The 15,802-nt window shown below is 32.5% G+C and overlaps 2 protein-coding genes across 2 annotated transcripts; both read left to right on the forward strand.

The window, feature by feature from the left end:
• The first annotated feature begins 1,304 nt into the window (after nucleotides 1-1,304).
• Nucleotides 1,305-6,463, forward strand: LOC18592274 (histone-lysine N-methyltransferase ASHR1-like). Its single transcript, XM_088809209.1, has 13 exons — nucleotides 1,305-1,482; nucleotides 2,155-2,297; nucleotides 3,465-3,599; nucleotides 4,140-4,194; nucleotides 4,290-4,408; nucleotides 4,539-4,627; nucleotides 4,718-4,799; nucleotides 4,919-5,102; nucleotides 5,181-5,312; nucleotides 5,519-5,625; nucleotides 5,837-5,906; nucleotides 6,010-6,073; nucleotides 6,144-6,463. The coding sequence occupies exons 1-13, from the start codon at nucleotides 1,374-1,376 to the stop codon at nucleotides 6,289-6,291; spliced, it is 1,437 nt and encodes a 478-aa protein (XP_088665335.1). The 5' UTR covers nucleotides 1,305-1,373; the 3' UTR covers nucleotides 6,292-6,463.
• A 1,490-nt stretch (nucleotides 6,464-7,953) lies between these two features.
• Nucleotides 7,954-11,932, forward strand: LOC18592275 (histone-lysine N-methyltransferase ASHR1-like). The gene is made up of 13 exons (XM_007018911.3): nucleotides 7,954-8,120; nucleotides 8,682-8,827; nucleotides 9,363-9,497; nucleotides 9,611-9,665; nucleotides 9,747-9,865; nucleotides 10,093-10,181; nucleotides 10,272-10,353; nucleotides 10,448-10,631; nucleotides 10,708-10,839; nucleotides 10,977-11,083; nucleotides 11,290-11,359; nucleotides 11,463-11,526; nucleotides 11,599-11,932. The coding sequence occupies exons 1-13, from the start codon at nucleotides 8,012-8,014 to the stop codon at nucleotides 11,753-11,755; spliced, it is 1,449 nt and encodes a 482-aa protein (XP_007018973.3). The 5' UTR covers nucleotides 7,954-8,011; the 3' UTR covers nucleotides 11,756-11,932.
• Nucleotides 11,933-15,802: the final 3,870 nt, after the last annotated feature.

Below are 15,802 nucleotides of genomic sequence, written 5' to 3' on the forward strand. Positions count from 1 at the left end.
ACTTGGTGATGGCATAAGTCCAGGAAAATCTCAAGACTTTTTCTTTTTTCTCATAGCATAAGCAATGTTAAAACTTACTTCTGCTTTAAGCGGTGAGCTTATCCAACCTCGCTTCTGTTGTATATTTTCACTTTGCTCCCATTGATGTCAAATTCATGTACAGTAGTCAATGCTGCATGCATTTTTGCTTGATTTAATACAGGTAAAATTAAAAAATAAAAAATAAAAATCTATCTATCACAAAAAAAATCACTTGTTAAAGAAAAAAATCAAAATTGCCTCTGGTCGGAGGAGATCTATCTATCACTTATATATCTAGACTTGCTTGTGTTTAGAAGAATTGAAAATGTATTGTTCTATATTAATTTTAAATTACGAAATTATGTTTATTTATATCTTTGTATTTGGATGTTTGAAAATATTTCTTTAAAAAGGATCTATTATGTCATTTTCAAACAATAATCCATTTAAGGAATTTCGTGTTCATCACATTCTTGAATTACTTGTGAATATTTATTTTTATTTATTTATAAATAACAATTATATATACATACAAATGTTTTTGAAATGTAAAATTTGAAATACAAATTGTTGAAATTTTATAATATTATTTTATAAAATTTTCAATACTACTAATTTTGAAAAACATATTTTTAATGACTGTTATTTAAGAGAATTAGAATTCTTATTTATAAATTAAATAAATCTCATTAATGCTTAAAATAAAAATATTTATAATAATAGTCATTCAATATAATTATAATTAAAAAAATTTAAAATGACAATTTAAAAATATAATAAAGAAATAACTATATTTCATCAGACAAAAGTTTTATCCATATCAATTACCCTCTAACAATATTACGTACTATTTTAAATAATTATTATTTATATAATAATTAAAATTATTTAAGATAATGATTGACAATTTCAAATTATTTGTAACTGTCTAGGTTAGAATTTGACACAACTGTCAGTCTATCACTATCACCGATGTCGGACAGCGGTTTGTTTTATGAGTTTGTTACAATACGAGTATCATTAGTTTCCGAAGCTCTCTAACTATAATTTCTAATCTCTATCCCCGCTCCTCCTTTCTTTTACATATTATAAATAGCGAAGAAGAAGCAATTTGAGTTTGCTAAACGAAAATTAATTATCAAGGTCCTCTCGCTGTCGTGTCTCAAATCAACAGTACCGTAATCCTATCATTTCCACTCTCTCTCTCTCTCTTCCCCCTCCCCTTTCTTCTTTTACATACTATAAATAGCGAAGAAGAAGCTCGCTGGCTTTATTTTCACTTGCGAGTACCTCCGACTCTGAGAGAGAAAAAAGAAAGCAAGAAAGAAAAGAGAGAGTTAGTTATCATTTCAATGGAGGATGATGTGGAATTGCAGAGGTTTCTTGAAGCTGAAGGCTTAACCATTAAGACTATTCTACCGAAACGGCGTTGCCTCTTCGCCACCAGAGATTTTATTCCAGGTTCTTCTCTGATCTTCTTTGTTTTTCCTTAAAAATTTTTGAAGCTTTTAATTTGCTTGTTATACGAGGAAAAGGAAAGTGAAAGGAAGGGTTAAACTTCTTTTTTTGCATGCAAGCAACAAGAAAAAAGAGAGTTTGTGTTTGTTACCTTTGCAATGCAGACTTGAACTTGATTTGTTTTCTTGCATGGAAACAAAAGAAAGAAGAGAGTGAAACATACCAGAAAGAAAGAAAATGAAAACCCGTTAAACTGAACCTGACTATTCATGACATTTTCTTTTCTTTTTCTTTTTTTATAACTCTGTTCAAGGTAGTTTTATGATCTTTTGTTAGCATCTACTAATGTATTAGTTCATGAAGGTACTTTTTTTTTACCCTTTTCTTATTCTTCGAAGTTCAAAATATGTATAAGTATCCTTTCCTTATGCATGTAAGTATAAAAATAACATTTTATTCATTGGTATATGTGAGAGTATGTGTGTGTGTGTGTGTATACATAGATATGTATGTAAATATGTAACTAGGTAATATGTATGTAGTTATGGTTAGTGAGGGAATATATGTTTGTATGCCAATAATTCATTTATAGCTACGGTAGAGAATACAATTATTTTTGGTATGCACTTTCTTGTTTTCCTAATTTTGGTACCAGTGGTAACAAACACATTTCAGGAGAAGTGATTATGAGGGAGGAGCCTTATGTGTGCATACCAACAAGCTCTAATCCTCTATGTCAGCAATGCTTTAAATCCGATGGTGCCCTTTCGAAGTGTGCATCTTGTAACATAGTTTGGTACTGTGGTGTAGAATGCCAGGTATATCTTTTTAATTTTGTTTCTGTGCTGTTTTATGGTTAAATTCCAGCTTTGGGTTATGGTTCTATATATCATTTTCTCACCAATTGCAATGATCCATCTTTCTCTGTGGAGGGTCACATCAGATATATAAACACAAGTAAAATTTGGATTCTTTATTAGAACTTTTTTTCCCAATTAATGATGCTAAATACCAAAAAATAAAAATTATAATTAATCTTAGAGATCATCATAGTATTCGTCTTTTGTGGGATCAATATAAGTTTTTAACAAAACTGTTAAGCATTTTTATCACACGTTTGAGTTGTAGAAACATTTAAGCTTAGTGCAACAATATTGAAGAAGAAGAAATCTGGAACAAGAGTATATTATTTAGGTTATTTGCGCATTAAGTTAGGTTAGACTAAGTTATTTTTTACTTTACTTGTATTTCAAGAAAGTTTGAGTTGAATTATTTTTTTATTTATTTAAGAATTGTAATAATCTCACATGGGAAAGTTAGAAGACTCTCTTTCTTAAGAATAGTTATATAAAACCCTTTTGGCTTAATTGTTAGACACATTCAAGTTAAGAATTAATAAATAATATTTTTTTTAGTAAGTAGGAATGTTTATTTAGATTTTAATATTTTTGGTTTGACTAACCAAAATAGGATTTTGATCATTATTCATTTTAATGGAGTTTCTAACCTCGTCAAAATTGATATTTGCCTTAGTGGGATTATTAACCTTGCCATGATTAGTGTGTTCACAACACCCGACGTCAAAATCAGAGAAAAGAAAAGCTCAAAAGCTTAAGAAAGTAAAACAGAGAGATACTTAAAGTAATGGTATCAGTACCATTTTCATTCATTAAGACATATATATACATGAAGTACATTGCTTGAGTTTCAGTAGTACATATCCATACTCAAAATCAACTAACTACATACATAGCCATACTTTGCTGACATTAAACAGTTTAGCAAGTAAACTGTCACACTTAACCATCAGAAGTATGGTTGCCCACCAAAACCTTTGACTTTGCTTTGGTCTTCGAAGCAAGCCTTACATCAACAAAAACGCAGGAGAAGAACAATGAAAACGGAATTAATGACTTAGAAGATAAAAGTAAGTAGTGGGATTTGTGTTTTGTTTATTCTGAATATATATTGTTCTCTAATTTCAGAGACTTGATTGGAAGTTGCATAAGCTTGAATGTCGTGCCATCTCAAGGCTTGAAAAGAAGTGGCAGGAGCTTGTTACACCTGAGATACGCCTGCTGGTAAAGCTCTTCATTCGGAGAAAGTTACAGCGTGATAAGGTAAATAACTTTTTATGTAATGGCTTTTCAAATTTGGCCCATTTATCTGCAACATGCAATAGTATCATGATTTGGATGACAGTTTACTTGTTATTTTAATAATCCTTGATAGAGAGGTTTATTGATTCGCCATTGACCTACTCGGGCTTTTGCCTTTCTGCGTACATGTAATTTGAAATGAACTGCAACCAAGCAGTTGTTGTTGAATATCCTGAATGAGAAAACAAGGCATGGGTTACCTGTTTCTATGTAAACATAAGAGTGTTGAAATGCATATACTGAATGAGAAATCAGATACTGTTTTCTTAGCAATATATCAAATAATAAATTATCTATCTCAGGGTTTTAGCAAAAAAAAAAAAAAAGAAAGAGTTTTCTTCCTATTTTATCATCTGCATTCTCAATAAATAATGCCTATTCCATGTAAAATTAGAAATTCAGAAATAAGAATTTAATGCTCTCAACGAGGAAGTAAAACTAATAAGCATACTGAACTAAGTATAAATATTGAGTTTCATTTGTTCATTTGTGTACTAGCAGGTCATCCCTACTACTCCTATAGACAACTTCAACTTGGTGGAGGCAATGATAGATCGTATCCTTTTTTGTTTGCTGATGTTCATTTGTGGTTTCATTGCCACGCATGTGCTTAACAAATTCTTATGCTTCACTTAACCTACTTTTGGGAAGATCAATATAAAATGGAGATGAAGAAATTGGTTGCGTATGCGATGAAGGCTGAAATTGTCACGCGAATGCTTCAGCAGCCTGACCTTGATCTAGACAAGGCAGTAAACAACTTTTGCAAGGTATTCTAGATTAGCAATATTTTTTGTCATGTTCTTAGATTCTTAAATTAACCAGAACAGATCTCCATGTAGAAGATTGAGGTTCTGATCAGGTCTTCTCTGAAATTCAATTCTTTCAATTCTAATGCAGGTTTCATGCAATGCAAATGCCATCGTTGACATTGCAATGGAGCCACTGGGAATTGGACTGTATCCTGTCATGTCTATTATTAACCACAGGTAACTGATAAAACTGATTAACGGCTTTTTTTCAGCTCGTGATTTCTTTTGGGCTTGCTCTTTACGGGTTTAATCATTTTGGGATTACAGCTGCTTGCCCAATGCTATTTTGGTTTTTGAAGGAAAACTTGCTGTACTTCGTGCTCTGGTGCCTGTGGAGAAAGGTGATGAGGTAATATATGTACGCAATGAGTTTGAAGTTTTCTGCATTTTAAGTCAACATAGAACTTGATCCAGTACTGCTTCTTCATGACTAAGTTGTTGTTGTTGTTGTTATTGTGTTTCCATAAGGTATTGATAAGTTACATAGACCTTGGTCGAACCACCAGGCATCGACAGCACGATCTTAATGCAAAATACCATTTTACTTGCACATGTCCCCACTGCTGTAAGTTTGCCGAAATCAATGATCAAATTTTGGATGCTCTGCGATGCAAGCGTGGCAAATGCGATGGTTTCTTCGTTAATAAAGATAGTATGTCATATCAATGCTAGCTAAACTGTTTTCGGTAGATCTAGAGCTTAATTGATCTTTCTCCATTTGGAGATGCAGGATTTTACAGTCATGACCAGAAACTTGAATGCAACAAATGTGGACTCGTCAAGACTTTGGAAGCGGAAAGACGTGCAAAGGGGAAAATAGATCCACTGTGTGATAAGGGGAAATCGGAGTTTTTTTCTGGCAGTATCCTTCTCCATTGTTTGTATATAAATAATAAATATTAGGAATTCTTATATCAATTTGAAATATTATTTCTCCTACAGCATGTTACGATTTGTTTTGCTCATATTTGCATTGATTTTGTCTTTGTATACTTTGGCAAATATGTTAGTGAAGCTAATTTGCAGTAACACGCTCAAAATAAAAGTTGTTCTTTGACAGTGTTGTAGATTTTCAGGAAGCTCTGTCTACTTTAAAGAGGGTTGAGGAAGCGACCCTGGATGTTTTCCATCCTTCTTCATTCAGTGTGATGATTGTCAGAAATTTACTTACAAAGGTAGCCTTTTTAAGCAAAGGAGTAGAGGTTTTTGGACCAAAAGGAGTTGAAAAAGCCTTTGTTTGCTGACTTCGGTGCCATTTGAACAACATAGTCAATAGTTGAGAGGCTTAATTAGATGAAGAAATAATAACAGGAACAGTCTTGTCTTGATACTCAAAGCGTGGACCATTAAGATTTGATATTGTTTATGCTATTTTGTGCTTTTCAGCTCTATATGAAGACAGGAGATATACAAGCAGCGCTGGAATGTTGTAGATTGATAACACCAGTGCGTGAAAGTATGTCATTTTCTATCCTTGTACCTGAATCTTCAGTTTAGTTACTTTGTTCTTTGTTTAAATTTCTTATCCAACATTCCTGCCCTTTTATCTTTTTATACAGGACTATTACAAAGAAACGATCCTGTTCTTGGAATGCACTACTACGTACGAGGGAGGCTTGAAGGGTTAGAAAATTTTCTGTGTCTCCATTATCTTCAATATTATGAACATAAAAGGGTTGTTCGTTTATTACAGGGCTAAAGGGAACGAAGAGGATGCTATCAAGTATCTGACCAGGGCAGGTTATATACTGCGAATTACTCATGGGACAAATTTTGCTTTGGTGGAAGAGCTTTTGAGCCAATTGGCCAAGGAACAAGAGGGAGGTCCTAGTGGATTTTGATGTATGAGCAATGCTTGCTGAGCCATTTCTGTGATGCTGTACGTTTGTGTACCTAAACAGCTCGCTTTAAACATTCTTTGATCGGTTTTATTACCATTTTTTCATGGATTGTTACTTATAGAATTCTGTTAAAAGCCTCTGTGCATATTGACATATATGACACCTAACAGAAAAAGGGGACAAGTCCCTAAAAAATAATCACATGAGCATAAGCCAAGGATATACAATTAACCCACAAAAACTGAAGTTGTATTTATTTAATTGTATGATGTGTTTGAATTTATAGTTGATAAGATTTTCTTAACCATGTTAAACATTAATGCACATTAACATTGAATATTGTTTTAATATAGTCATCAAATTAGATTTTTTTTAAAAAATAAAATACATTCAAATTCTTAAAGTTTTATTTTAATTCAGTTCAAGTACATTAGATTTTAAAATAGATATATCTTATCCCAAAATAATCAACTTAGCATGTCTCATAAGTCTTGTTATTAATAAAGTCACATGGATTATTATATGATATCCGTATTACTCCTACATGAAAAAAGGAAAGAAAGGAAAATATAATTTACATGGAATATAATGGATATAACTCAACAATTTAAGAGAGAAATCACTTGTTAGAGAGAAATAAGTTGAAATTTTCTTAGAAAAATAAATTTTGTTGATAATATTTGAGTTTGATATATTGGTTTTAAATTACAAATTTGTGTTTATTTATATCCAATGTTTGAAAACATTTAAAAAAAATCAATTATGTCTTCTTTAAGCAGCAATTCGGTTGCTTCCATCATATTTCTTAAATTGCATGTGAATTTTTTATTTTTTAAAATAATAGTTATATATTCGTATAACGAGTTATGATTCCATTGAAGTAGGACAAGGTAACGCAATCTTGACAGATTAAATGTGGATTGCCTTTAACGATAGCCGTGAGTTAATAATGGAAATCGAGCTGCGTCAAAATCCGGTAGCCTGTACCTAGACTGGACATCCCTAAAGTTGGGTCTATTTTGTACGGGGTTTATCTAGCACTTCTTTTATTTTCTCTTGTACTCTTAAAGTCCACATGCTTATTTGGCACCTAACAATAAAAATTACATATTTTTTATAAAAAATATATAAATATTTACGAAATGTAAAAGATAATTATTGTTGAAAAACAATTAATTTTTGAATAGTATATAATTAAAATTTTATAATATTAATTAATAATACTAATTGAATAAAAAAATATTTATTGGTGAAATTCATTCAATGTAATTCAAAGTTTCATTTACAAATTTTTTCTTAATGCTATATATTACCACAATAATTTTCCTCTCCAAAAATGTAGTAGAAATAAGTAAACATGCAAATCCCAACGTGTATATGTTCTGATACATTTTACTACCAATTGTAAGTTGTACGTGTCTAGTTCATAATTTGACACAGCTGTCAGTTTGTCAGAATCACCGACGTTGGATAGCCGTTGGTTTTTTAGTTTTCTAAACGATGGTTAATTATCAAGGTCCTCTCACTGTCCTGTCCCAAATCAAAAGTACCGTAATCCTATCATTTCTACTCTCTCTCTCTTCCTCCTCCCCTCTTTCTTTTACATACTATAAATAGCGAAGAAGAAGCTCGCTGGCTTTATTTTCACTTGCGAACGCCTCTGACTCTGCGAGAGAAAAAAGAAAGCAAGAAAGAAAAGAGAGAGTTAGTTATCATTTCAATGGAGGATGATTTGGAATTGCAGAGGTTTCTTGAAGCTGAAGGCTTAACCATTAAGACTATTCTACCGAAACGGCGTTGCCTCTTCGCCACCAGAGATTTTATTCCAGGTTCTTCTCTGATCTTCTTTGTTTTTCCTTAAAAAATTTTGAAGCTTTTAATTTGCTTGTTATACGAGGAAAAGGAAAGTGAAAGGGGAGGTTAAACTTCATTTTTTTTGCATGCAAGCAACAAGAAAGAAGAGAGTTTGTGTTTATTGCCTTAACAATGCAGACTTGAACTTGATTTGTTTTCTTGCATGGAAACAAAAGAAAGAAGAGAGTGAAACATACCAGAAAGAAAGAAAAAGAAAACGCATTAAACTAAACTTGACTATTCATGATATTTTCTTTTCATTTTCTTTTTTTAAGGTACTTTTATGATCTTTTGTTAGCATCTAGTAATGTGTTAGTTCATGAAGGTACTTTCTTTTTACCCTTTTCTTGTTCTTCAAAGTTCAAAATATGTATAGTGTATATATACAGATATGTAAGTAGATGCATATGTATGTAGTTGTGGTTAGTGAGGGGATATACGTTTGTGTGCCAATAATTCATTTATAGCTACGGTAGCGAATAAAATTATTTTTTGTTTTTCTAATTTTGGTACTGGTGGTAACAACCACATTTCAGGAGAAGTGATTATGAGGGAGGAGCCTTATGTGTGTATACCAACATGCTCTGATCTTCCCGTATGTCAGCGATGCTTTAAATCCGGCCGCGCCCTTCTGAAGTGTGCATCCTGTAACATGGTTTGGTACTGTGATGCAGAATGCCAGGTATGTCTTTTTAATGTAGTTTCTGTGTTGTTTTATGTTTAGATTCCAGCTTTAGGTTATGGTTCTATATATCATTGGCTCACCAATTGCAATGACCTAGCTTTCTCTGTTGAGGGTCATATCAGATAGATAAAACACAAGACCAGAAAATGAGAATTATAATTTTTTTTTAAGGGCAGGAACATTTCATTGAAAGAGCTGGCAAGGGGGTTGCTAGAAAAAATGCAGAGAGGGTAGAGAAATATCCCTTCAGCTGCCAATCCCCTGTTACAAAGAGACCTAACAGGCTACATAATTCAGCCACGAAAAAGCAACAAGTCCCCTGTTATAAGGGTCCTAAATGGCAACACAGTTCAGCAAGAAAAACACAGGATAAAATAATCATAGTAGTCATCTTTTGTGGGATTGATATAAGTTTTTATGAAAACAAAGGAGGAAGAACAATGCAAAATGGAATTAATGACTTGAAAGATAAAAGTAAGTAGTGGGATTTGTATTTTGTTTATTCTGAATATATATTGTTCCCTAATTTCAGAGGCTTGATTGGAAGTTGCATAAACTTGAATGTCGTGCCATCTCAAGGCTTGAAAAGAAGTGGCGGGAGCTTGTTACACCTGAGATACGCCTGCTGGTAAAGCTCTTCATTCGGAGAAAGTTACAGTGTGAAAAGGTAAATAACTTTTTATGTAACTAATGGCTTTTCAAATTCAGCCTATTTATCTGCAACTGTAATAGTTTCATGACTTTGAGGACGGTTTGCTTGTTATTTATGTGTACTTGCAGGTCATCCCTACTACTCCTATAGACAACTTCAGCTTGGTGGAGGCAATGATAGCTCGTATCCTTTTTTGTTTGTGGTTTCATTCCTGCGTATGTTCTTAATAAATTCTTATGCTTTACCTAACCTACTTTTGGGAAGACCGATATAATATGGAGACGGAGAAAGTGGTCGCGTTTGAGATGAAGGCTGAAATCGTCAAGCAAATGCTTCAGCAGCCTCGGTTTAATCTAGACGAGGCAGTAAATACCTTTTGCAAGGTATTCTAGATTATATAACTTTTGTAAGGAGGTTTTGACCGTGCTATTGCTATGTTGGAAGCATAGTAATGAGGAAACCAAAATATAATTATATAACTACATTGCGAATAATTTTTTTTTTTTTTATGTTCTTAGATTCTTAAATTAAACAGAACGGAGCTCTGTATAGAAGATTGAGATTCTGATCAGGTCTTCTTTGAAATCCAATTCTTTCAATTCTAATGCAGATTTCATGCAATGCACATGCCATTGTTGACATTGATATGGAGCCACTGGGAACTGGACTGTATCCTGTCCTGTCTATTATTAACCACAGGTAACTGATAAAACTGATTAACGGCTTTTTTTGAACTCGTGATTTCTTTTGGGCTTGCTTTTTACGGGTTTAATCATTTTGGGATTATAGCTGCTTGCCCAATGCTGTTTTGGTTTTTGAGGGAAAACTTGCTGTACTTCGTGCTCTGTTGCCTGTGGGGAAAGGCGATGAGGTAATATATGTAACAAATGAATTTCGAGTCAACATGTTTGATTATTGTTTGATAAGGTCAAGTACTAAGTTGTTGTCATTTTGTTTCCAATAAGGTATTGATAAGTTACATAGACCTTTGTCAAACCACCAGGGATCGATGGGACGATCTTAATGCAAAATACCATTTTATTTGCTCATGTCGCCGCTGCTGTAAGTTTGATAAAATCGATGATCAAATTTTGGATGCTCTGCGATGCAAGCATGGCAAGTGCGATGGTTTCTTGGTTGATAAACAGGGTATGTCATATCAATGCTAACTAAACTGTTTTAGATAGATCTAGAGAAATTGATCTTTCTCTATTTGGAGATGCAGGATTTTACAGTCGTGACCTGAAACTTGAATGCAGCAAATGTGGACATGTCAGGACTTCGGAAGCGGAAAAAAGAGCAAAGAAGAAATTAGAACCACTGCTTGACAGGGCTGGATCGTATTTGGATAATCTCAGTATCCTTCTTCATTGTTTGTATATAAATAATAAATATTATTTCTCATACAGCATTTGGAGATTTGTTTTGCTCATATTTGCATTGATTTTGTCCTTGTATGCTTAAAACAGAAGTTGTTCTTTGACAGTGTTGTAGATTATGAGGGAGCTCTGTCTACATATAAGAAAATTGAGGCAGCCACCCTGGATCTTTTCCATCCTTCCTCATTGAGCGTGATGCTTGTTAGAAAATTACTTACAAAGGTAGCCTTTTTAAGGATGTTATTCTCTCTGGAAGAAAAGGAGTTGAAAAAGTCCTTTTTTGGTGACTTGGATGCCATTTGGACATCATAGTCAATAGATGAGAGGCTTAATTAGATGAAGAAACAGTAACAGGAACAGTCTTGTCTTGATGCTCAAAGTTGGACTTTTAAGATTTGATATTGTTTGTGCTATTTTGTGCTTTTCAGCTCCATATGGAGACAGGAGATATACAAGCAGCGCTGGAATGTTGTAGATTGATAACACCAGTACGTGAAAGTATGTCATTTTCTATACTTGTACCTGAATCTTCGGTGTATTTACTTTGTTCTTTGTTTAAATTTCTTTTCCAACATTCCTGCTCTTTTATCTTTGTATACAGGACTATTACAAAGAAACGATCCTGTTCTTGGACGGCACTACTACCTACGAGGGAAGCTTGAAGGGTTAGAAAATATTCTTTGTGTCTCCATTATCTTCAATATTATGAACATAAAATGGATGTTTGCTTATTACAGGGTTAAAGGGGACAAAGAGGATGGTCGCGATTATCTGATCAGGGCACGTGATATACTGGAAATTACTCATGGGACAAATTTCCCTTTGGTGACAGAACTCTTGCATTGTGAGAGAATTCTTGGACACCTTGGCCAAGGAACAAGTGGGAGGCCCTAGTGGATCTTGATGTATAGATGAAAATGAATACTTTACTTACTGAGCCATTTCTAATCAAATTTGATGACAAAGTTGATTCCCCTGCTTGCATGCATGAGTGACAAAGTTTTTTTTTCCTTTGAAGCATAAGCAATGCTGTATATTTGTGTACCTAAACAGCTAGCTTTAAATACTCTATGATCGGTTTAACCACCATTTTTTTTCATGTATGTTAAGAATTATTAAAACCCCATTCTTATAGTTCTAACAAATAGTGCTTTAACATGTGAATCTCATCTTTTCACCATCCTCACCATCATATTCAACTACAGAAAGCTCAAGAGTACTAAATACAATTCAAAGGACTATCATGCAGCAAACTAGAAGAAACATAAGCAAAACTGATTACTTTTGCCAGCAAAATGGTAAGTTATTTTGGCACCAATAACTTGCACCAAGAGGTTTCTTTTACATTAGAAGAGGACCAAGGTTTCCAGTAGTACTTTGAATCAATAGTTGGAGAGTACAATGAGCAACGAGTACCCGTGAATCCCTTTGGATGTTGGTTGTATCACTCATTATGGCTTTGGCAATACCAAAATCAGTAAGTTTTAGAGAACCTTTTACAAGAAGGAAATTGGCTGGCTTCAAGTTGGAGTGCGCAATACGTTCCTCGTGTGTAGCGTTGACAGCTTGAAGTATTTGCTTTGCTGCAAATTGCTTCAACAAACTAATGTAAATATTCTGCTTTATTGAATAATACATAATAATATGAAGTAAATATTCTGCTCTTGCGGCGAGCTATAAAATTATCTTTCAAAGGTGACAGATCCCCTTCCCCTCCCATACCCCCACATTGGACAAGTTAACTCCAATGACCCTAAAATTTTCCAAACTGCAGAAAATAAGAGATAATTAAGTTCCACAGCATATGAACAACAAATGGCCATGAAATCAGTCTGCATATCAACCGCCTACTTAGAGCAACAATATCTCAAAACCTTCATTGGCTACAAAGTTAAAGGCCCCTAATTGAAGCATTTTAGTTCAGCATGAATAAAATGACCGACATGAGTGTCTATTTAATATAATAATAGCAAATCCATGAAATGATTGCTGGTAGATTTGTGTTGTTGGTGAACAAATTGAAACAATCAAAAAGGATAAACTTTTTAGTGTACTGGAAGTAAACAAAGGACAAAGGTTGGAACGAGGTACCTCATAGTCTATTAACTGGATCATGTTATTCTGTTCCTTCAACCTGTTTAAATATTCAATTTCCTAGCAAACCCATATGCAGTAGCATAGTCACGACCTTTGAGCTTGATTTTCTCAATTGCATATATTGTACAATCTGATGAAAAGACTTTGTGGTTGTGGACCTCACTGCTTCCTCCACTGCCTATCTTTCCAAGCCTTTGATACAGCTTTCCATTCACTTTGAAGAACAAGTCAGGAGCATAATTCCAATTCCGATTCCGAGGTGATGATGCTCCTTTACTACTTGGAACCTTCCCCTGCTTCTCTGCTTTAGAAGGCTCTAACTTGACATCTGAAGTCAAGTCTTTCGACAATGGAGCCTGAGATTGTATATTAGTGACATCACCTGCAAAATCTTGCCCTTTGATTGACTTATCATACTGAGGACAAGGATCAGGATCCTTTAGAAGTTCAATTTTCATTTGCCAGGCTTCCTTCAGCGGCTTGTGATTGATCTTGACGAGGCAGTAGAGAACTTTTGCAAGATATTCTGGTTTAGTAATTTTAGTTTACTGATTTTAGTCATTTGTTGTAGAGAGGTGCATGCTGCTATGTTAGAAGCATAGTAGTTCCTTAATCCGGCAACTTAAAAATACACTACTGAGGGTATCATAAAGAAGGCAAAATTGTAATCATATAAGTACAATGCCGATAATTTTTATGTTGTTAGATTCTTAAATGAAGTCAAACTTTAATTTCTCAAATTGGATGAGGATATTCTTTCAATTGTAATGCAGCTTTCATGCAATGCACATGCCATTTGTGACATGTAGTTGGTGCTATGGAGCATGTGAAGGAAGGTGATGAGGTAATATATGTTTATTTCTTTTTGCCCTTCTTCACCTTATGAAGTAAGTTTTCTGCAATCAAATTAGATATAAGCAGCATGCCTGATGATGAGATTAACTAGTCCACCATCATTTGCTTTTATGGCATAAGGAATCAATAAGCTACAGAGACATTGCACTTAAGTATTTGGTTTATTAGTTGGTACATGATTTATCTCTCAAAAATAGTAGAATTCGAATCCCTTTTTCTCAAATATAAAAAAAAAAGTTATATAGACACTGATAAAAGCACCATGTTCTAGCATGCTCTCCTAGAAAAATATTATTTTGGTTGCAAATGTCTCCGCTTCATATTAATGTTGAAATTAGGGATGCTATACGATGCAAGAATGCCGAATGCAATGGTTTCATGGTTTATAAATACGGTATGTCGTATCAATGCTGAATTGTTGTGGATTAGATCTAAAAATTAATTGATCTTTCTATGTTTAAAGATGCAGATGAGGAAGAGGACTTTGCTTGCTTCTGTTCCCTCTGCATTAAGTTTGTATGCCACCAATGTGGAGACTTCAGGACTTTGGAAGAGGAAAACAAAATAAGGCGGGTAATAAAGTCACTGATTGACATGGCTACTTCGACCTTTGGCAGTATCCTTCTCAATAGTTTGTATTTGAATCAGTTCAAACACAATAGATATATTACCCCAAAATATTATCAACTTAGCATGTTTCGTAAGTCTTGTCATTAAAAAAGTCATATAGATATTATATGATTGATATCCATATTACCCCTACATGAATAAAAGAAAGGAAGAAAAATATAATTTACACATAATATAATGGATATAACTCAACAATTTAAAAGAGAAATCGCTAGCTAGAGAAAAGTAGGTTAAAATTTCCTTGGATTGGAGGAGATCTGCCCGTCACCTACATCTACACTTGCTTCCTTGCTTGTGTTCAAAAGAGGTAACATAAATCTGATTTTAGGGTGAGATTTTACTTATTTATATATATATATTTAATAATTACATAACATAAATTTAGTTGATAATATTTGAGTTTGATATATTGGTTTTAAATTACAAATTTGTGTTTATTTATATCTAATGTTTGAAAACATTTCCCTAAAAAAAAATTAATCATGTCTTTTTCAGGCAATAATTCGGTTCAAGAATTTTGCTTCCATCATATTTCTTGAATTGCATGTGAATTTTTATTTTATTAATAAAATGATATACACGTATGTTTCTAAATGCAAAGTTTGAAGTATAAATTATTGAAATTTTATAATATTAATTTATAAATTTTTTAATACTATTAAAATTTTAAAAAATTTAATAAATGTTATTTAATATAAGTAAAATTCTTATTTACAAATTAGATAAATCTTATTAATTATTAATACTTAAAAAATATTTATAATGATAGTCACTCAATACAATTATAATTAAAAATGTATAAAATGACAATTTTAAAATATAATGAACAAATATATTTATTTCATTAATCAAAAGTTTTACCAATATCAATCTATGTCTATTATTATTACATAAAATTTTAAATATTAGTTACATAATATTTAAAAATTATTTACGATGATGATTGACAATTTAAAAATATAATAAGTAAAATTATTCATTTTTATCAATCAAAAATTTTTTAATACTTGTGCTTTTATATGTACCAGTATTTATTGTTCCCTGAAATACATGTGAATATTTATTTTTTTATTTTTAAATAATAATTACATATAAAATGTAAATATTTACAAAATGTAAAATTAATTGTTTATAAGTAAAAGATAATTATAGTTGAAAGACCATTAATGTTTCAATAATATATAATCAAAATATATTAAAATTAATTAATATATAAGTTATTATTATGAATATATGTGAATATCCATTGTATTTATAACATCTAATGTATCTCTCTATATCCAATATACATATTTATGTTGGTACATACATCCTTATCTCCTAGTTTCATTTAGTGTATGTACATTTCTATTTATTAAG

Source organism: Theobroma cacao, chromosome 8, assembly GCF_053813885.1.
Source record: "Theobroma cacao isolate CCN51 chromosome 8, ASM5381388v1, whole genome shotgun sequence".
NCBI lineage: Eukaryota > Viridiplantae > Streptophyta > Magnoliopsida > Malvales > Malvaceae > Theobroma > Theobroma cacao.